This window comes from Schistocerca cancellata, chromosome 1 (assembly GCF_023864275.1).
Source record: "Schistocerca cancellata isolate TAMUIC-IGC-003103 chromosome 1, iqSchCanc2.1, whole genome shotgun sequence".
Classification (NCBI taxonomy): Eukaryota; Metazoa; Arthropoda; class Insecta; order Orthoptera; family Acrididae; genus Schistocerca; species Schistocerca cancellata.
In genome coordinates this window covers 1,226,091,452-1,226,115,734 of record NC_064626.1, presented here as the reverse complement: position 1 = coordinate 1,226,115,734, position 24,283 = coordinate 1,226,091,452, and the positions used below count along the sequence as shown (strand labels likewise).

Below are 24,283 nucleotides of genomic sequence, written 5' to 3'. Positions count from 1 at the left end.
CGGCGGTACGTCCACCCGGCCTCCCGCATGCCCACTATACGCCCTCGCTCAAAGTCCGTCAACTGCACATACGGTTCACGTCCACGCTGTCGCGGCATGCTACCAGTGTTAAAGACTGCGATGGAGCTCCGTATGCCACGGCAAACTGGCTGACACTGACGGCGGCGGTGCACAAATGCTGCGCTGCTAGCGCCATTCGACGGCCAACACCGCGGCTCCTGGTGTGTCCGCTGTGCCGTGCGTGTGATCATTGCTTGTACAGCCCTCTCGCAGTGTCCGGAGCAAGTATGGTGGGTCTGACACACCGGTGTCAATGTGTTCTTTTTTCCATTTCCAGGAGTGTAGTTGACGATACGCACCACTACATTCATCACGACCCGAAAACCGCAAACTTTCACACAAAAGACCCCTTGGCGTGAAAAAAACGAACATATGGTAAATCGGGCATGTTAAGTTTTTTCTGCAGTAGAACAATAAGTCCTTGTGCTTTATCGCACACTGCTGGCGTCCCGTCTGTGGTTACGGAAAACAGTTTTCCCCAAGTGAATGCTGTACCTCACATTCCATTTCAACCTGTGGTCAAATATCCGTTCTGTAGCAGTGTCCTTCTTCGGAATCATAACCAGGATCTATACCGTCACACGTATATCATCTTTCGCGCCACGCCAAGGAACGGCTGCGGCGCGTCGCTAATATCCTTGCACTCATCAAGTGCTTGGAGTACGCTAGGAGGTTGTCAATTCTGACTGCCAACTGTTCGTGCAAATTCCTTGCAATGTCGCTGATTCAACGAGATGCTGTCATACTAGAAAGTGATATTCTGCTGTATGCTGGAGCTAATGTGAGATTCATTATCACTACTACAGCAAAAAAAAAAAAAAAAAAAAAAAAAAAAACAACTATTAAAGGCCCTTCCTTAACGGCATTTCAGCTCTTGCTAAACGCAGAGCAACTTTATAACTACCTCTAAAGAGTTCTTTCGCAGCACCCTTCATCTTCTTCGGCTGAAATTAGAGGAAAAAGTTTGTGTTGAGAATAATACAAATCAAAACGGAAACGAATAAATATTTGAGAGGAATGTAAACAAACTTAGATATCCGTAGGTAAAACACTCGACACACTTTATAGAACGCCTAAAGGGAGAAACAATTTTACCTACGGACATGATGTCTGCTTTGACGTCAAATCACTATTCACGAACGTGCCAGTAGATGAGACTATCCACATCCTTCAGGAGCATGTCCTGCCAGACATATGCAACCTGGTTGAGTTGTGCCTGACTTCAACGTACTTCAAATGGCAAGGAAATTACTACGAGCAGACAGACGGCGTAGCAACGGGGTCTCCCCTATCTCCGCTGGCAGCCGACATATTCATGGAAGCCTTTGAAGCAACGGCCCTCAGTTCAGCTCCTTTACGACCACGTCGCTGGTTTAGATACGTGGACGACACGTTCGCTATATGGCCTCACGGTGAAACGGAGCTACACAAGCACCTCAAATACCTGAACAGTTCAAATGGTTCAAATGGCTCTGAGCACTATGGGACTTAACAGCTGTGGTCATCAGTCCCCTAGAACTTAGAACTACTTAAACCTAACTAACCTAAGGACATCACACACATCCATGCCCGAGGCAGGATTCGAACCTGCGACCGTAGCAGTCGCACGGTTCCGGACTGCGCGCCTAGAACCGCGAGACCACCGTACTTGAACGGTATGCACGGGAAGATACAGTTCGCGCTGGAAGTAGAATAAGAATGCTACTATCCCATTTCTAGACGTCGAAGTGTACAGGAGGACGGAGGGCACACTGAGGCACAGAGTATATCGTAAGCCTACACATACTGACAGGTATCTGCACGCCCAGTCCTACCACCACCCAGCGCAGAAGAACTCTGCCATCCGCTCTTTGGCAATAAGTGCTCAGCGCCTAAGTGATGCTCAAAACATCACACCTGAGCTTAAAAGGTTACGCACAACGTTTTTAGCCAATGGATACAGCCATAAGTCGATAAACACAGCCTTGTCGACATACACAAGCAAGAAAGATAAGCAGGAAATAGACAAACTGCAGCCAACAGTAAGCTTACCCTATGTGAAAAACGTTACTGACTGAATAGGCAAACACCTTCGCCGAGTTGGGGTGCAGCCTGCCTTCAATAGTGGGCGTAGAATCCAGGACGTGCTAGGCTCCACCAAGGACAAGGTGGATGCACTACACACTGTAGGCGTTTACAAGGTGGAATACAAATCCTCAGTGGCAGAACATCACCATGACTGCGGAAAAGAAATAAAATTCAGCGAAGCCTGTGTGTTGGCCAAGCAGCCAATTATGACGAAACGGTAAATCAGAGAGGCCATCCAAATACTTAAACACCCTAACAACATGAACAGGGAGGATGGACTCAGGCTTGCCCCCTCTTGGCTGCCAGCAATCAGAGCCCAACAGACCGCACTGTCAACACGAGACACGAGCACTACCGGCGAGTAACTGCCGCCGCGCGGCCGACGTCCAGCAGTTGGTAAACAGCAGCAAACTTCTCATTCGACGGTGGCCACCAATCATGGTACATAACACAAGAGCCAATGGACAACAGTGGTCACGTTCTCCCTCCAACGCAATAACCCATTAAAATAAAGTTCACTCTCCTTCTTCCTTAAGTTCAAATGGCTCTGAGCACTATGGGACTCAACATCTTAGGTCATACGTCCCCTAGAACTTAGAACTACTTAAACCTACCTAACCTAAGGACATCACACACACCCATGCCGGAGGCAGGATTCGAACCTGCGACCGTAGCAGTCCCGCGGTTCCGGACTGCAGCGCCAGAACCGCTAGACCACCGCACTTCCTTAAGTCACCAATAAACTACCTTTTTAAAATTATGACGTAATGGCATGCGCAGTGTACACTAACAACAAAATATAAAGGACACTGCATAGCTAGAACGCACCATTAGACCCAGAAGAAGGCCGCTGCAATCGTGGCCGAAACGTTGGCTCTTCTATAGCAGCAGTAGTTTTTTACATTATGACGCGGTACCAAACCCAGCAAACTTTTATGTCGACTGACTCTGGCCGCGGAAGCCTACGCAGTTATATTAAACATAGATTTGCTTCACATGACCTTTAAACAAAATAAACATGACGAAGTACTGGTAAGAACCTCATTTGTTAATACAGAATTCTCTTCTGCAAGACTTTGCATCTTCTTTAATTCTATCTCTCTGCTGTCCCCCATGATTTCACTGTACTTCTCTGTGTGTTTCAGTCGACGATTTTGTCACACACGCGATTACTGTGCCATAGATTAGACATTTGACTTTGTTGTCACACCTAACAAAAAATAAGAAAGTTCCCTCTCCGGTTTAAATGGAATTTCAGAAATCTTTGTTTTCTTTCGGAGCAGGTTGTTCGATTATTCTAGTGACTGTCTTGCCATTACCGATATCAGTGTTAAATAACCCGTCTATCATGGCATCCGGCAGTGCACAAAGGCAGCTTCACCATGAAAGATGAGTTGAGGTGAATAAAGCCAAGTTGGACCGATGCAAACACTCTGTGAACCTCACTTTGCAAGAGCGCGATTTTCCGTGCGTGAGAGGCCGCTGGCTTAGCTTGTGGCGTCCTTGAGCGGTACGGGTTGTTCCCCGCGTGTTGCGATGACGTGTTCGTGACTCTTCCGCCAGCACGAGGGGATTCTTGGAGCTCGACAGGTTTTTCACCGTTACGGCGGTATTCCCCCACCGTCTACGTAATGTGCTGCGGTAATCGCACATTGCGTCAGTTCTGCTACTCGTGTGCTGATTGGCCACCTGGTCTTACCTACGTAGGCAACTCTCCACTGACAACATAATTCATATATTAAAGCAGTAATTAACTGACGGAAAGTTATCGAGTAAAGCAGAAGTGATTTCTGGCGTTCCCCAAGGTGGTGTTAAAGGCCTTCTACTATTCCTTATCCACAATCTGGACAGTCGTCTCACGTTGTTTGTAGATGATTCTGTCGCCCATCTTCTAGTTAAGTCGTCAGCAGATCAAACCCATTTGCAAAAATATTTAGAAAAGATATCTGGATGGTGAGAAATGGGCAGTTGACCTAAATACTGAAATGTGTGAGGTCATTCACATGAATGCTAAAAGGAGTCCGTTAAATTTACGTTACACGTTAGGTCAGTCAAATCTAAAGGCCATAAATCCAACTAAATACCTAGGAATTACTATTACGAACAACTTAAATTAACTTACATTGAAAACGACACATAGAAACTGTTGTGGGGAAAGGAAAGACTGCGTTTTATTGGCACAACACTTAGAAAATGTAACAAATCTACTAAAGAGACTGCCTACACTACGCTTGTCCGTCTCTACATCTATATCTACATTATTACTCTGCTATTCACAATAAAGTGCCTGACAGATGGTTCAATGGACCACCTTCAAGCTGTCTCTCTACCGTTCCACTCTCGAACGGCGATCGGAAAAAACAAGCATTTAAATTTTTCTTATTTTATCGTGATGATCTTTTCTCTCTATACAGGTGAATGTCAACAGAATTTTTTCTCAGTCGGAGGAGAAAACTGGTGATTGAAATTTCAAGAGCAGATCCCGTCGCAACGAAAAACGCTTTTGTTTTAATGACTGCCAATCCAGTTAACGTATCATGTCTGTGGCTCTATCCCACCTACTTCGCGATAATACTAAACGAGGTGCCCTTCTTTGTACTTTTTCGATGTCTTCCGTCAGCCTCAGCTTATGCGGATCCCACACCGCACAGCAACACTCCAGAATAGAGCGGACGAGCGAGGTGTAAGCAGTCTCTTTAGCACACCTGTTGCACCTTCTAAGTGTTCTGCCAATGATTCGCAGTCTTTGGTTTGCTCTACCCACAACATTATCTGTGTGACCGTTCCAATTTAGCTTATTTGTAATCGCAATCCCTAAGTATTTAGCTGAATTTACAGCCTTCAGATATGTGTGACATACCGCGCAATATAAATGTAGCGCATTTTTTTAGTACTCATGTGAATAACTTCATACTTTTCTAAATTTATTCAGGGTCAATTGCCACTTTTCACACCATACAGATATCTTATCTAAATCATTTTCCAATTCTTTTTGGTCATCTGACGACTTTACAAGACGGTAAATGACAGCATCATCTGAGAACAATCTAAGACGGCTGCTGAGATTGTCTCCTCTGTCGTTAATATAGTACAGGAACAATAGAGAGCCTGTAACTTTTTTTCAACATCTTTATGCAACGACAGCAACTGATATTGTTTATATAACAATATACAGCCTACAGTTGCAGGTTAACTTTATCGTTTACCAAGGTTTCAACGTTAGTAATAACGTCTTCTTCAGAACCAGCAAAAAGTTATTATTATAATGTGCTAGTAAATTATATTAGATATGGTCATACTACAGGGTGCAACGTGTAGTACTTACATAAAATATTATATAAATGTTTGCCTAAAACAAGCCATGTCCTAAGTCAACTTTATAAAATTTGATGCGTAGTCATAAGGTTTTGTCACTTCTATTAAACAAGCTGCAGCAAATTCACTTTAAGCCCGTTGTATGGGCCTCGTCGTGTGACTAGAGACTGCGGACCGCCTGATTTCGCTGACTTATCACAGTCAGGCGTATATAAGATTATGTGTGATGATTGCCTATGTCATTACATAGGTCAAACAGGCAGAGCTATAGCAGTAAGGATTACAGAACATCTTCCAATAAAGGGCGCAGGAACACGGGGGTCAGCCTTTGCGGAACATCTGGTGCAAATGGCTCATACACCTAAATCTTTACGTGGCATAGAGCTACTACATCATGAAGTTAAGTGATATAGACTCGACACGAGGAACTACAAATTTATGCACACCTAATTACAGATTGAGGCAATTTACTGAACGATCAACTTTATCTAAAAAATAGGGCATACTTTGATGGCTTCCAGCCTATATTAGGTTTACAACAATTCATAATGCATGTGACCATTACAGATTCTGTAATAATAGAACCTTTCCTACAGATGTTCATACGAGATTTGTTGGTCAGGTTACAAGGCTCTGTAGTAGAACGTAAAACGTAGTCATGCTGGATACTGTAATTAACTTACAATAAAATTCATAGCAAAAATGTTATCTGACGCGTGCTTAATAAGAGTTTGACTCCATACGTCTCGCGCATGCGCGCCGCCCTCTGTGAGGCAGACCGCGAAGCCCTCGCATTCCGCAGTCTCTAGCCACACGACGAGGCCCATACAACGGGCTTAAAGCGAATTTGCTACAGCTTGTTTAATAGAAGTGACAAAACCTTATGGTTATGCATCAAGTTTTATAAAGTTGACTTAGGACATGGCTTGTTTTAGGCAAACATTTAAATAATATTTTATGTAAGTACTACACGTTGCATCCTGTAGTGTGACCATATCTAATATAATTTACTAGCACATTATAATATTAACTTTTTGCACGTTCTGAAGAAGACGTTATTACTAACGTTGAAACCTAGGTAAACGATAAAGTTAACCTGCAACTGTAGGCTGTATATTCTTATATAGAGCCTGTAACACTCTCTTTGTAAACGCCGGAAATTACTTCTGTTTTACTCGATGACTTTCCGGCTGTTGCTACGAACTGTGACCTTTCTGACAGGAAATAACGAATCCAGTCGCACAGCTGAGGCGACTTTCCATAGACACGCAGTTTGGTTAAAAGACGCTTGTGAGGAACGGTGTCGAATGCCTTCTGGAAATCTAAAAAAAGTGGAATCAATTCGACATCCCCTGTCGATAGCACCCATTACTTAATGAGTATAAAGAGCTAGTTGTGTTTCGCAAGAACGATATTTTGTGAATCCGTGCTGACTATGTGTCAATAAATCGTTTTCTTCGAGATAATTCATAATGTTCGAATATAGTATACGTTCCAGAACCCTACTGCAAATCGACGTTCATGATATGGGCCTGTAATTCAGCGGATTACTCCTACTTCCCTTTTAGGGTATTGGTGTGACTTGAGCAATTTTGCAGTCTTTAGGTACAGATCTTTCTGCGTGTGAGCGGCTGTATATAATTGCTAAATATGGAACTACTGTATCAGCATACTCTGAAAGGAAACTGACCTGACTGGTACACAATCTGGGCCGGAGGCCTTGGCTTTATTAAGTGATTTAATCTGCTTTGTTGCACCGAAGATATCTACTCCTATGTTTCTGATCTTGGCAGTTGTTCTTCATTGGAATTCAGGAATATTTCGGAAAACCGTGTGCAGAGACTCTGCTTTAGTGGCACAGTCATCAGTCATCAGTGACTTCACCGTTGTTATTGCGCAGTGAAGGTACTGATTGCGTCTTGCCACTGGTGTGCTTTATGTAGGGCCAGAATCTCTTTGGGTTTTCCTCCGGATTTCGAGACAGAATTTCGTTGTGGAAATTATTAAAAGCATATCGCATTGAAGTACGCACTATATTTCGAAATTTTGCAAAACTTTGCCAGTCTTACGGATTTTGCTCTTTTAAATTTGGCATGCTTTTTTCTCTCCCTCTGCAACAGCGATCTGACCCGTTTTGTGTACCATGGGGGATCAGTACCCCTCTTTCGGAGTACTGCCGCGTGGTATGGGATCCTTAACAGATAGGATTAACGGAGTACATCGAAAAAGTTCAAAGAAGGGCAGAACGTTTTTTATTATCGAGAAACAGGGAAGAGGGTATCACTGATACGATACACCATTTGTGGGTGGACATCATTATAACAAAGGCGGAATCTTCTCACGAAATTTCAATCACCAACTTTCTCCGCCGAAAGGGAAAATATTTATTGACGCCGACCGGCATTGGGAGAAATTATCATAAGAAAAAAGGAAATCAAATCTCGCACGGAAAGATGATCGCTTTTTACGCTCGTTGTTCGAGATGGGAGTAATAGAGAATTATTGTGAAGGTGTTTCGATGAGCGCTCTGCCAGACACTTAAGTATGATTTCCAGAATTTACAAGAAGAAGGAGATATTAAGTTTTTCACTGCATACCTCGTGGAACCTATGATGTCGTGTATCCTGTGGCTAGTGCGGAAAATCGGTTTGAAACCTCTTCAGCGGAGGACGCTACGTAGCCGTTCACTGACGCTTTTCACATGTGCGGGGCTATTACAAATGATTGAAGCGATTTCATAAATTCACTGTAGCTCCATTCATTGACATATGGTCACGACACACTACAGATAACGTAGAAAAACTCATAAAGTTTTGTTCGGCTGAAGCCGCACTTCAGGTTTCTGCCGCCAGAGCGCTCGAGAGCGCAGTGAGACAAAATGGCGACAGGAGCCGAGAAATCGTATGTCGTGCTTGAAATGCACTCACATCAGTCAGTCATAACAGTGCAACGACACTTCAGGACGAAGTTCAACAAAGATCCACCAACTGCTAACTCCATTCGGCGATTGTATGCGCAGTTTAAAGCTTCTGGATGCCTCTGTAAGGGGAAATCAACGAGTCGGCCTGCAGTGAGCGAAGAAACGGTTGAACACGTGAATCTGGACATGCTGGAAAATTGGCTCATGCCACAACTGGAGACCGACAGCGCCGACTTCATCTTTCAACAGGATGGTGCTCCACCGCACTTCCACCATAATGTTCCGCATTTCTTAAACAGGAGATTGGAAAACCGATGGATCGGTCGTGGTGGAGATCATGATCAGCAATTCATGTCATGGCCTCCACGCTCTCCTGACTTAACCCCATGCGATTTCTTTCTGTGGGGTTATGTGAAAGATTCAGTGTTTAAACCTCCTCTACCAAGAAACGTGCCAGAACTGCGAGCTCGCATCAACGATGTTTTCGAACTCATTGAAGGGGACATGCTGCGCCGAGTGTGGGAGGAACTTGATTATCGGCTTGATGTCTGCCGAATCACTAAAGGGGCACATATTGAACATTTGTGAATGCCTAAAAAAACTTTTTGAGTTTTTGTATGTGTGTGCAAAGCATTGTGAAAATATCTCAAATAATAAAGTTATTGTAGAGCTGTGAAATCGCTTCAATCATTTGTAATAACCCTGTATTAAGTGCAATAGCGCAAACTTTTCTTCCTTGCTTTCTTTCATTATTTTCTTCTGATTGGGCTTGCTGCATTTTTATAACATGGTTCTCATAATCGCTGCTGCGGAATGTGTGGTGTAGCTTCCTCAGTTCTTCTTCCATGTTATTAGTGAACAAACCCACAGTGATACACACACACACACACACACACACACACACACACACACATAGACACATACACACAGACACACACACACACACACACACACACACACCTGCACGCACGCACACATATGCACACACTAAATTTTAATTTTTGCCTGGGACATTTGATACCAATATCCAAGAAGTAAATTAAATATTCACAATCTTACAGTTCCAGTCGACGTTTTCGGTGGGTTTAAATTGGTAGTCAGACGAGTTACACAACAGGAAGTCCCCTCCCCAATATATACCTTGCTGGGATTCCCCCTGTCCCACTTCCAACCTGCCGACACATCCGGCTGAAAAAGATCGAGACTCTTTACGTAATGGGCGGCATCTCATACAGCCCGCTCCACCGTTTTGCGTGGCGAATGAAAGGATACGGCGGTATGATTCAAGAAATACCGCGTGTGCAATGCTAGCGAGGCCAGCGTACTTTGGATGACAGTCACGGAAATACCGACAGTGTTGAGATAAATAGCAACAGAAGTCAGCTGCGACATCAGCCGCAGTTGTGATTAGAGGCCAGCCTCTCCTGTGTCCTTCACCTAAAGAGTAATACTTTATCAATGTTGCTGTTGTGGTCTTCAGTCCAGAGACTGGTTTCATACAGCTCTCCATGCTACTCTATCCTGTTCTAGCCTCTTCATCTCGAAGTAATTACTGCAAGCTATATCCTTCTGAATCTGCTTAGTGTATTCATTTCTTGGTCTCCCTCTGCCATTTTTACCCTCCACGCTGCCCTCTAATACTAAACTGGTGATCCCTCGATGCCTCAAAACATGTCCTACCAACCGATCCCTTCTTCTAGTCAAATTGTGCTTCAAATTCCTCTTTTGCCCAATTATATTCCGCACCTCCTCATTAGTTACGTGATCTACCCACCTAATCTTCAGCATTCTTCTGTAGCACCACACTTAGAAAGCCTATATTCTCTTCTTGTATAAACTATTTATCGTCCTCGTTTCACTCCATACAAATAATTTCAGAAAAAACTTCCTGACACTTAAATCTATACTCAATGTTCTTCAGAAACGCTTTCCTTGCCATTGCCAGTCTTCATTTTATATCCTCTCTACTTCGACCATCATCAGTTATTTAGCTTACCACATAGCAAAACTCATCTACTACTTCAAGTGTCACATTTCCTAATATAATTCTCTTTGCATCACCTGATTTAATTCGACTACATTCCATTATCCTCGTTTAGCTTTTGTTGATGTTCATCTTATATTCTCCCTTCAAGACACCGTCTACTCCGTTCAACTGCTCTTCCAGGTTCTTTGCTGTCTCTGACAGATTTACAATGTTATCTGCAAACCTTAAAGTTTCTATTTCTTCTCCATGGATTTAAATTCCTACTCTGAATTTTTCTTTCGCTTCCTTTACTGCTTGCCGAATATACAGATTGAATAACATCGGGGATAGGTTGCAGCCCTGTCTCACTCCCTTTCCAACCACTGTTCCCTTTCACGCCCCTCGATATCATAACAAAAAAGAAATCCGGATAACCATTAATAGGAGTCGTGCATCGAGAGTTCCGTACAAACTTAATTATGTACACAGGTAGTTCATCCATCCCGGTGTTAGAGGATTTCGACGATTTTTTCCTGTCATCGGTATGTATATTGAAAAGATGTGTGACATAAATGGCAGTATCTTTTGATTGCATTGACATAGAAGCTTAAATGTTTTACACAGCCAAGGAACCGTAGAATTTAATATGTGGCATAAATTTCAACATGATACGTCTATCTATTCCTGAGAAAAACAGAGACAGTCGGATAACAGGTGATCAAAAACAATTTTTCCTTTCGTGTTATATAATTACAAATTAACAATTTTCAGATATTTCCCTTCGCTTCTTGCCAAAGTGCACGATTATAGGCCAACGGGGAGCACCTTATAGGTTTCAGTGAGTCAGTTTGTGACTATAAAACTATCTGACATAAATGACCATATCTTTTTTCATAATTTAGAAGCTTGTGTTTTACAGCGCGAAAGGACCGTAGTAGGTGAAAAATTCAACTTTATATGCTTACCGGTTTCTGAGGAAGAGGAGTCTTAATAGATATAGAGACAGGTGGATTACAAGTTAAAGAAATATATATTTTTTTCTTTCGTGTGATACAATTACAAATCAATAATCTTAGGAGTTTTTCCTGTATTTACACTGTAAAACCTTACTTCTTGCATAATTTCATGATTAAATATCAAAGGGGAGGAAGCACACTAAAGTATTTGAACAGTGTGTTTGCGAGTATAAAAATATGTGACATAAATCGCCGTATCTTTTTATTACACTGACGTAAAAACTTAAATTTTTTTACATCGCCGTGGGACCATAGGCTTAGTATCATAAATGTCAACTTGATACGGCCACCTGTGAACAAGGAAAAGGGTTCCTAACAGTCGGACGGATAGAAAGACGGATAAAAAAGTGATCCTATAAAGGTTCCGTTTCTACCGAATGAGTAACTGCTATGGGACCAACCTAAAAATTGATTAAATCTGAGTATATTGTCAACAGCTTTGAACAACATTTTTAAGTCGCTTACGGGACTTCATTCTTTCTCTGTTTCTTCCCTCCCTGGAAATTAAGGATGCAGCTTATATTCGGGTGTGTGCCATTATGGCCGTTTATAATGTAAACCCTTACTTGTACGTCGACCGTGAAGGCTTTACTAATTCATCGGACCCACGTAACGCCATGAGTAAGTATATGAATAAATCAATGGTGCACTGTACCTCTTCTTGCCCGGGGCTGACATCGGTGAAACGACATCCGTCAAGTTCGTCCGTGTTGTCTCCATTCAGCTGGTCACAGGTGAAGCTGCTCCAGTCGATGTACGTCGGGCTGAACGGGGCGGCGTCGTAGCGTCCGGGCTGCAGCAGCAGCAGAAGCAAGAGCGCCGACAGCGCCAGGCTCAGCGTCCGCACCGAAGCCATGTTCCAGGCCGTCTGCGGCTGTGACGGAAGACGATTCCGCGAGCTGCGTGCGAATACCGGTTCCTCCCGACCAAGGCAAACCGGCGGACGTAGCTCACTTCCTTGATAAGCCTCGCGCCGTAGGCTGGCCAGTAACGAGAAGCGCCAAAATGTTTCTCGTACATAACTCGCCTCTGAGAGTATCTGCGATCTCTCGAGCATTGAGTGGAAAAGAGATTAGGGCATTAGCACGACAGGTCAGAAGACAGGTGCGTTGAATTACACTACTGGCCATTAAAATTGCTACACCAAGAAGAAGTGCAGATGATAAACGCGTATTCATTGGACAAATATATTATAGTAGAACTGACATGTTATTACATTTTCACGCAATTTGGGTGCATAGATCCTGAGAAATCAGTACCCAGAACAACCACCTCTGGCCGAAATAACGGCCTTGATACGCCTGGGCATTGAGTCAAACAGAGCTTGGATGGCGTGTACAGGTACAGCTGCCCATGCAGCTTCGACACGATACCACAGTTCATCAAGAGTAGTGACTCGCGTATTGTGACGAGCCAGTTGCTCGGCCACCATTGACCAGACGTTTTCAATTGGTGAAAGATCTGGAGAATGTGCTGACCAGGGCAGCAGTATTCAGAAATGCCCGCACAGGACCTGCAACGTGCGGTCGTCCTGCTGAAATGTAGGGTTCGCGGGGATCGAATGAAGGTTAGAACCACGGTTCGTAACGCATCTGAAATATAACGTCCACTGTGCAAAGTGCCGTCAATGCGAACACGAAGTGACCGAGACGTGTAACCAATGGCACCCCATACCATCACGCCGGGTGATACGCCAGTATGACGATGACGAATACACGCTTCCAATGTACGTTCACCGCGATGTCGCCTAACACGGATGCGACCATCATGATGCTGCAAACAGAACCTAGATTCATCCGAAAAAATGGTCGAGAATGTTGATGCAGCGTCAAGGGTAACCGCAGCCATGGTCTCCGACCTGATAGTCCATGCTGCTGCAAACGTCGTCGACCTGTTCGTGCAGATGGTTGTTGTCTTTCAAACGTCCCCATCTGTTGACGCAGGGATCAAGACGTGGCTGCACGATCCATTACAGCTATGCTGATAAGATACCTGTCATCTCGCTTGCTAGTGACACGAGGCCGTTGGGATCCAGCACGGCGTTCCATATTACCCTCCTCAACACACCTATTCCATATTCTGCTAACAGTCATTGGATCTCGACCATAGCGAGAAGCAATGTCGATATGCGATATACCGCAATCGCGATAGGCTACAATCCGATCTTTGTCAAAGTCGGAAACGTGATGATTCGCATTTCTCCTCCTTACACGAGGCATCACAAAAACAAGGTAACGCCGGTCAACTGCTGTTTGTGTATGAGAAATCGGTTGGAAACTTTCCTCATGTCAGTACGTTGTAGGTGTCGCCAAGTGGCAACCTTGTTTGAATGGTCTGAAAAGCTAATCAATTGCATATCACAGTATCTTCTTCCTGTCGGTTAAATTTCGCGTCTGTAGCACGTCATCTTCGTGGTGTAGCAATTTCAATAGCCAGTAGTGTACATACAGATATCACTACCTCTCATCTGCCTTGGAATTCTGGAGGATATTTGTACCTCAAAAGTTGTGATTATCTCTCAGGACAAGAAGCACCTTTCAGAACATAAACAAAGATTTCAACAAAGCTAACTGAGTGAAAGACAGCTCCATACCGTCGTAAATGTTTCTAGTGAATCATATACGTAGATGGACAACCTCTATCTGTGTTGTTACGTTTCTTAAAGGTAAAAAATCGTCAACATAACAGAGACACAATAAGGTAACAGACCGCCTCGAAGCGTTTACACTAGTAAAACCCAGGCCTCAAAACTGTGCGCCGAATGGTAAACAAAAAAGGTAGTAACGTTGGTGCACCCCGACGAGGCGAGTAGAAATGATAATAGATGCCGAGAGACTCCTGAAACGTGCTGCTAGCATCGTAACAGGTCGGTGTATCTCTTATGAAAGTGCAACGTAAATGCTCGAAGAAAGTAACTCAGAAACAGTGTAAAAAATGGCTTAACCCTAGCAGAAGTTCCGTTTGCAAAAATTAGATGACATGTGTTGTAAGCTAAATTTTCGCCCATTATTTTGTCAAAAATTTTCGCCCATTATTTTGTCACCAGCGTATACACTGTCTGATCAGAAGCTTCCTGAGAGGAACTGTCCTCTAGATTTCACGAGAGATGTATCTGCCACTGAAAAAGAGGCAAGTGTATTGCATTGACAGTAGAGAAGAGGTAACAGTAGGGGAGCTGTGACTTCGAGCGTAGAGTAATCACTGGCTGTCACCTGAGTAACAGATTCGTCGGGAACACTTTAACAGTTCCAAGGCTGCCCATGCAGACAGACAGTCGGTGACTTGACTGTGAGGTGTAAATGCGAAGCAACAACCGTTGCTGAATGAACACTGCAGAAACCTCATGTATTGCCGAACAGGGACCGTCGAACATTGCGAGGGGTGGCTGTAAGAAAACTCATGAAATCAGCGGATGGAATCACAACTTGAAGCAAGCCAAGCGCTGTATCATGTGTGAGATAAAGAGGCGAGCGAGTGTGCCGGGACTTCCCCAGTTCACTGCTAGTAGCGCCACGTCACCTTAACGCGTCTGCGCGTACAGCGCAAGTATTGCATCACGACTAAGTAGGAAACTAAAAATCAAAATTTATCTTTCAAACTTTGTTAAAATATAGTTTAGTGTTGTAATGTCGCAAATACTAAGTCTTTATGTTTTAGACTTAAAAGTATTCGTAAAAATGCCGTTTTAAGAGAAAAATAAGTGGCGCTAAATAATGAAACTAGAAAGCCAGAATTTGGTCAGAATGTGCAATTAGATCTCATAAATAAAGGTGCAGGTTTCCAAAACTATATGACTAAAATTAACACCGGAATCCACGTTTTTGTGAAAAATCAGAGGCGCTAAATAATGGACTTAGAAACATGAAAACTTCTTTTCTGCTTCAGTTCACCCCAAAAATAATAACTGAGAGACTACGTTAAGCTGCCTCTTGTAGTTACTGAGTAATTAAGTTTTGTAACTAAAGTATACCTAATCGTAATAGATTAAGTACCAGTAATTTTAATGATAAGAGAATTTTGGTTAAAGTGGATGATAAAACATACCAAATGATAAAGCTACACCAAATTTGATAGTTATAGTATTAATAACAGTCGATATAATTGTTAGTAAAGATATGGTTCAGAGGTAATGATCTGCCGTTAGTTCCACTATAAAAATTCTACAAGGCAAAATTTTCATTCTAGCCAGCTGCAACTTTTTCGGTGATTTCAAACAGCTTAACCGTATACAAGTAAAAATTAAGAACTTTCTAAAGTAATTTCTGACTATGTTATTAAAGATTATGTGCCAGAGAAAGCGGTCGTCCCGAGGCTGCTGCAGTATGCAAGTAGCTGTAGGCAACATTTGTTCCCTCAACCGTCCGCTCCGGCACCTATATAAATACAGACCGACAGGCAGGGTAAGGTTCACTTGGCACTCAGTCACCGTATGACCCACGTTTGTCGAACGTCAGATCGTGCTCTGCCTCGGATGACGTCAGAGCCGAATTGTGACAAAGCGCGTATTTTGAGGTACAAACGGATAGTGAACTCGCGAATACTGTACACCGTCTTGGATCGCTTAGAATTCGCCAGAATAACTGTTAAGCCGTTGGCACACGGACCGTGCTGTCGAACGTTAACGTTGAGCGTGCCAAGTTCAATGTGCTGCTGAACGCTCAGGAACGATGTGACTTGTGTGTGACGTGGGCCCCGACGTGGTATACGCGATCGCAACGCACTCCAGCGACAGTTGAGGGATGTTTCTAGTTCGTAAATCACACTGTTTACTCAACGAGTGCGCGTAATTCCCACGTTAGCTCTATTAAAACGCACATTTCTTCCATCGTCCACGAAAAGGAAAGTACCATGTCCAATCAGTAAGGACACAGGCTTATAAAAGTTCCGTTACATACAGTGCGTTACAAATTTGGAATACTCCTCCGCATAAGATAACGTTATTTCATAATTTCCACATTTTAGTAAAACTCCAAGGTCAGTCTTACTTGTTCACTGTTCCTACCCAGTAGCAGAATCTTTGCAACATGTGAATTACGAAGCGTAAAAGAAGAAGGAGTAAAATATCTTTTAACAAGTAGCGCAAGCTGTTCTTTAGATTAAGCCAATCGAACAAAGTCACCACCCAAAAAAAGGTGAACTTTTATTTACATAACATAAAATATTATAGTCTACACTTGTATAAAACTAATAATAAAGTATCGGAACCTAATAAAAACGTGAATGTTAAGAAAAAAAATTGGTTGTGTCAAGGCGCGAACCACCGCCCCAAGAAATAGAACTCTTTCAGAACACTGCCGCTCTTCATTACGCTAAACCAACATCTCACATATTGACACCAATCATAGTATCTTACAACATGCTAAAAACATTAATCGTAGATATGTTACTAACTGAAATATAATTATAACAAATTGTACCAAGAACAATGCGTTTTGGGTAGATCTTCAGTGTGTCGCTGCCTTCAAATCGCCTACTCTCATTATACGCAAGCTACAATAATTCTTTTGCCGCGAATATAATGTTTCTCATTATTTTATTGGAACGAATCACACAGTTAACAACGGGTTTAGCAGTGATTCTCAATTTGCTGGTGCTCGGAACGGCATATATACGTATAGACTTGAAATGAATGCCAATATGGCGCCTCACAACTCTGTACTGAAGGGAGACGGCGTGCTTGTGACGTAGGTGGCGTTGGGCCATCTCATTGGTCAACGCTCAGACGCACGCTCAGAATATCTGACATGCCAGATATTCCTCTGCACGTTCGGAAAGACTCCCGAGCGTGCTATTCCATGCTGTGACGTCAGAAACTCGGCACGCTCAACGCTCAACGTTCGGATGCACGGTCCGTGTGCCGACAGCTTTAGTGTGCCGTCTGTGTGATTTACAATTCCGCGTGGTAAGTGGTGACTTGACTTTATTTCCACTTTTATGGCGAGCATTAATTTTGAACATTTATTGCAAACTTTCACTGAGCAATTTTAATCAGGGCAAAATACGATCTGGTAGAAACGTACCGTAGAGGTCGCCTCTGAACCGCTAAATGTGCTGCTAGAATAGAAAGACTTGCTTTCAATTGAAAATAGTGACTTTCCAAGTGTTGTCTGGGAGAAACTTTATGCAATATAATTTTGATTGGACCCCTATACTTTTATTTAAAATCAAAGCCCTGATCCCGCAAAGAAATAAGAGGATAGAAACTATTCTTTCGGCGGGATCGACCATAATGTGGCCGTGCAGACTGGAAACTACGGTCAGTATATTTCCCTTCGCTTTCTGGCTGATCACTAAATTAGTTGCCAGGCTCGCGTGAGAAAAAAGGCGAACAAAATAAAGATTAACTTTTACCCGCCGCCCAACGTACTGAGTTCCAAACGGCTACCAGCAGTCTAGCTAGCTAGCACAGCGCCTAGCGGGATCAAGTATCAGAGAACAGAGTAGAATAGCTGCTCGTAAGCCGCATATTTCCATAGTCAACGTTGAGAGGTGTATTAAGAGGAATAAAGAGTGACTCCATTGGGTAGTTAACGACTGCGAACAAGTGATTCGGAGCGATGAGTCATGGTGCACCCCGTAGCAATGCCACGGAAGGATTTGGGACTGGAAAATGCATGGACAACATTTCCCGCCATCACCTATACTGCCAATAGTCAAGAATCCAGGAGGCAGTATGGGGCGCTCTTAATCTACATCTACATCTACATCTATACTCCGCGAGCCACCTTACGGTGTGTGGCGGAGGGTACTTATTGTACCACTATCTGATCCCCCCTTCCCTGTTCCATTCACGAATTGTGCGTGGGAAGAACGACTGCTTGTAAGTCTCCGTATTTGCTCTAATTTCTCGGATCTTTTCGTTGTGATCATTACGCGAGATATATGTGGGCGGTAGTAATATGTTGCCCATCTCTTCCCGGAATGTGCTCTCTCGTAATTTCGATAATAAACCTCTCCGTATTGCGTAACGCCTTTCTTGAAGTGTCCGCCACTGGAGCTTGTTCAGCATCTCCGTAACGCTCTCGCGCTGACTAAATGTCCCCATGACGAATTGCGCTGCTTTTCGCTGGATCATGTCTATCTCTTCTATTAATCCAACCTGGTAAGGGTCCCATACTGATGAGCAATACTCAAGAATCGGACGAACAAGCGTTTTGTAAGCTACTTCTTTCGTTGATGAGTCACATTTTCTTAGAATTCTTCCTATGAATCTCAGCCTGGCGCCTGCTTTTCCCACTATTTGTTTTATGTGATCATTCCACTTCAGATCGCTCCGGATAGTAACTCCTAAGTATTTTACGGTCGTTACCGCTTCCAATGATTTACCACCTATGGCATAATCGTACTGGAATGGATTTCTGCCCCTATGTATGCGCATTATATTACATTTATCTACGTTTAGGGAAAGCTGCCAGCTGTCGCACCATGCATTAATCCTCTGCAGGTCTTCCTGGAGTACGTACGAGTCTTCTGATGTTGCTACTTTCTTGTAGACAACCGTGTCATCTGCAAATAGCCTCACGGAGCTACCGATGTTGTCAACTAAGTCATTTATGTATATTGTAAACAATAAAGGTCCTATCACGCTTCCTTGCGGTACTCCCGAAATTACCTCTACATCTGCAGATTTTGAACCGTTAAGAATGACATGTTGTGTTCTTTCTTCTAGGAAATCCTGAATCCAATCACAAACCTGGTCCGATATTCCGTAAGCTCGTATTTTTTTCATTAAACGTAAGTGCGGAACCGTATCAAATGCCTTCCTGAAGTCCAGGAATACGGCATCAATCTGCTCGCCAGTGTCTACGGCACTGTGAATTTCTTGGGCAAATAGGGCGAGCTGAGTTTCACATGATCTCTGTTTGCGGAATCCATGTTGGTTATGATGAAGGAGATTTGTATTATCTAAGAACGTCATAATACGAGAACACAAAACATGTTCCATTATTCTACAACAGATTGACGTAAGCGAAATAGGCCTATAATTATTCGCATCTGATTTATGACCCTTCTTGAAAATGGGAACGACCTGCGCTTTCTTCCAGTCGCTAGGTACTTTACGTTCTTTCAGCGATCTACGATAAATTGCTGATAGAAAGGGGGCAAGTTCTTTAGCATAATCACTGTAGAATCTTAAGGGTATCTCGTCTGGTCCGGATGCTTTTCCGCTACTAAGTGATAGCAGTTGTTTTTCAATTCCGATATCGTTTATTTCAATATTTTCCATTTTGGCGTCCGTGCGACGGCTGAAGTCAGGGACCGTGTTACGATTTTCCGCAGTGAAACAGTTTCGGAACACTGAATTCAGTATTTCTGCCTTTCTTCGGTCGTCCTCTGTTTCGGTGCCATCGTGGTCAACGAGTGACTGAATAGGGGATTTAGATCCGCTTACCGATTTTACATATGACCAAAACTTTTTAGGGTTCTTGTTTAGATTGTTTGCCAATGTTTTATGTTCGAATTCGTTGAATGCTTCTCTCATTGCTCTCTTTACGCTCTTTTTCGCTTCGTTCAGCTTTTCCTTATCAGCTATGATTCGACTACTCTTAAACCTATGATGAAGCTTTCTTTGTTTCCGTAGTACCTTTCGTACATGATTGTTATACCACGGTGGATCTTTCCCCTCGCTTTGGACCTTAGTCGGTACGAACTTATCTAAGGCGTACTGGACGATGTTTCTGAATTTTTTCCATTTTTGTTCCACATCCTCTTCCTCAGAAATGAACGTTTGATGGTGGTCACTCAGATATTCTGCGATTTGTGCCCTATCACTCTTGTTAAGCAGATATATTTTCCTTCCTTTCTTGGCATTTCTTATTACACTTGTAGTCATTGATGCAACCACTGACTTATGATCACTGATACCCTCTTCTACATTCACGGAGTCGAAAAGTTCCGGTCTATTTGTTGCTATGAGGTCTAAAACGTTAGCTTCACGAGTTGGTTCTCTAACTATCTGCTCGAAGTAATTCTCGGACAAGGCAGTCAGGATAATGTCACAAGATTCTCTGTCCCTGGCTCCAGTTCTGATTGTGTGACTATCCCATTCTATACCTGGTAGATTGAAGTCTCCCCCTATTACAATAGTATGATCACGAAACTTCTTCACGACGTTCTGCAGGTTCTCTCTGAGGCGCTCAACTACTACGGTTGCTGATGCAGGTGGTCTATAGAAGCATCCGACTATCATATCTGACCCACCTTTGATACTTAGCTTAACCCAGATTATTTCACATTCGCATTCGCTAATAACTTCACTGGATATTATTGAATTCTTTACTGCTATAAATACTCCTCCACCATTGGCGTTTATCCTATCCTTGCGGTATATATTCCATTCTGTGTCTAGGATTTCGTTACTGTTCACTTCCGGTTTTAACCAACTTTCCGTTCCTAATACTATATGCGCACTATTTCCTTCAATAAGAGATACTAATTCAGGAACCTTGCCCTGGATACTCCTGCAGTTTACCAATATTACGTTAACTTTTCCTGTTTTTGGTCTCTGAGGACGGACGTTCTTTATCAACGATGATAATGTCCTCTCTGGATTTAGTGTTCGCCTCTTATTTTGGTTAAGGAAACAGCAAATGTGGAAACATCTGGATTAGTACCGTCCTCTTATTGTGCTTAAGAAAACAGCAAATGTGGAAACATATGAAAACTTTTTACAGCATTTTGCACTGTGTGCAATAGAGGAATAGTTTGGAGGCGATGATTGTATCACCTTGACAATGCATCCTGTCTTTTTGTAGTACCTGGTAGGCAATGGTTTGTGAACCATAACATCCATAAAGTGAAGTGACATTCCCAGAGTCCCGAGGTGTGTCCCACTGAGCACCTATGGGATGAGTTAGAACGTCAGCTTCTCTTCAAACCCTGAAGTCCAACATCACTACTTCCACTGTTTTCGGCTCCTGAGGAGGACTGGGCTGTCATTTTTCCACGGACATTCAGATACGTCACTGAAAGGTTCTGCAGCACAGTTCAAACCGTCATAAATGTGAAAGATGAACACACCTCTCACTAATATCTGCTAATCGGTGTGTGGCTGCTTTTGGTCAGAATGTGTACCTATCATGGGGTTCATGAGGATGTTAGAGATTAAAGCACATACACAGGAATGTCACTACGTTCGATATTTGAAACGAGTGAAAAAGACATTTTCTAATCTTTGTATATAATATCCTCCTCCAAACTCTGTACATTGGTTTTAGGAGTATGCGTAGGCTGCATACGCACGGAAGTAAGACGTATTCCTGTCCACGTGTACCAGCGATATATTACAGTGTAAAATGAAGGTAGAAGCTTAAGACAAGTGCTTGAAAATGGCCAAAAGTTGAAACAGGCCGATCTCAAAGATAATAAAAAGAATAAAACCTCCTTGTTCCATGTTTTCAATTTCCAAACACGTTGAGACTATGGAAACGCACAATAATAAAAAAATTCAAGTACATGTAAGCCCCCCATTAATCATATACCTTGCCGAGGTGGTATGCCTTACAAGTATCAGCGATAGAAATAGCCATTCATTAAGTGCAATCACAACTTAGGAATATCTATTGGGAGACAAAATTAACTTGTGTTTAATCAGCATTTCAGTACTTGGAAGTTCAAAAGTCTGCTCTGCATGATTGTTAATTCTGTTCTTGTAACACAAGCCAACCTTGCCTTCCTGTTCCCGTATTGTATTCGGCTGAAAGCTCGGAAAAACTACAGCCGCTATTTTTACCAGTGTTGCTGTACTGTATGCCTAAATGATGAGGGAATCCTTGTGGGTAAATTATTTTAGAGGTAAAATAGTCCCCCATTCGGCTCTGTGGATGGCGACTACACAGGAGGATGATATCATCAGGAGCAACAAGTCTGATTCGTGAAATGCTGGATCCACTATGTGGCCGGACGGTTAGGGGATTTAAGAATAGATAAGGTTAAGGAACAATTATTTTATCTTGCATATAAAAACAACAATATGGGATTGTGGGTCTGCAATGATGCAAAACACGTTTGTTATTTATTTATTTAATCCCTCAAACTAGTTTCAGTGACAAATACCGTCATCATCAGTGGGTTCTTTGATTCTAAAACACCTAGGAATAACATACTTATAAAACACTGTCAAAAATTATTACACGTGTACTGTTTTGTTCCGAATAATTTCATCATACTTTATTTAGTATACGACACAGCATGATTTTAAAATTGTTGCCGCAGGTTCTGACATATTTACTACGTTTTTTGTTGCTGTTTTTCTCAGGATACATCATGTCATCTGCAACTGTATGTGTAACTTTTAGTAAACAGATACAAAAAACGTGAACATACGTATGTCAGCGTTACACAGTTGGTGTTGCAGTATGTTGCGGATACAGTTTTGGTGTGTACAAGCTGCTAAACAAGCAGCTGAAAGAGTTTCGCTGAAACATGGAATCTGCTCCCTATACTAAAAAAAAAAAAAAAGAATAAATGTCAGCTTATACAAATTACATACTAGCAGACTAGCAAACCAGATTACCAGCTCTTCACTACTGTATGACATAATGGAAAGAATAAATCACAACACACATTCATCAATGCGAAAAAATGGCAGGAACAGGAAAATAAATTAATAAACTCACGAACAAAAAAAAACTCTGAAACTAAGAGACACTCACTACACGCCTTTCATGAACGGTTATATTAATTTTACTGACATAACACTCACAAAACAAGAACAGCAGCTACTTGAGAAAGGCCCCAAATACAATTTGTACACTCATATAACACATAAGACAGCAGAAAATCTTATCATTAAGATTGTGTACATCATAGAGCAACATGAAAAAAATAACACACCAGACTTCAACCCACGCCTAACAAGAGAACTAGTGACAAACGAAATGAAAGAAATAATCAGAAAGAACAAACCTTCACTAAATACAAATACAAAAGCATCTGATGAGAAAACCATCAACTGTACACACAAAAACTAAAACAATACAATGCATTCGTCACCGAGGTGGACAAAGGTAACTCTCTAGTCTTAACGGATGCAGAATACATTGAGAAAACAGAAAAATTCCTGGAATAGAATAGAATAACCAAGCTAACCACAGGCCCAACACAAAGATATGAATGGAACCTAAAGACTCTCTCAAAAAGCATCACACACAACACTCTCACACAGAACCAGAGAAAAAGAATGACGCAAAAGATTACTAAAGCTTCTTAACAAGCCTTACAAAGGTCCACAAACTTCTTATCCCAGTCAGGTCAGTGGTGGACTTCATAAAAGATCCATCTTAATTACTAGGGAGACACATGCTTACATTCCCACAAAACATAACACATATACAAACAAAAGAGGCCCTAAAAACACAGGAGACGTATTAGAGGAACTTAAGAACATCAGCGTCCCCCCAACAGCAAAACTGGTACCTTTGGCATTACATTCATGTACACACACATACCCACAGAAGAAGCTATAAACATTATAGGGTAGCAGGTAAAAAGCAAGAAATTCCCAGACATACAAGTAAACGAAATGTCATCCATATTTAGGCTAATCAAAGAAAAAAGTTACTTCACTTCCAAAAACAACTGTTATTTGCAACAAGAGGAGCTGCTCATGCGATCCCCCATCAGTGGAACTTTGGCCAACACTTCTTGGATCATATAGAGAGCACAATATTCAACAACGTTGTAGAACAAGAATGGCACAGAATAATTTACTGTTACCGATGTGTGGAAGCAATGGTTCAAATGGCTCTGAACACTATGGTACTTAACATCTGAGGTCATCATTTCCGTAGAACTTAGAACTTCTTAAACCTACTAACCGAAGGACATCATACACGACCATGTCCGAGGCAGGATTCGAACCTGCGACCGTAGCAGTCGCGCGGTTCCGAACTGAGCGCCCAGAACCGCTCGACCACCGCAGCCGACTATGTGGAAGAC

General features: G+C 42.5%; 1 protein-coding gene across 1 annotated transcript in view; it reads right to left on the bottom strand.

The window, feature by feature from the left end:
- LOC126094740 (toll-like receptor 2) overlaps positions 1 to 12,202 on the bottom strand; it is a 151,418-nt gene extending 139,216 nt beyond the window's left edge. Inside the window, exon 1 of the mRNA XM_049909292.1 lies at positions 12,000 to 12,202. Coding sequence (XP_049765249.1) covers positions 12,000 to 12,200 — 201 coding nt within the window. The 5' untranslated portion in view covers positions 12,201 to 12,202. The remainder of the gene's footprint in view (positions 1 to 11,999) is intronic.
- Between the last annotated feature and the right edge of the window lie 12,081 nt (positions 12,203 to 24,283).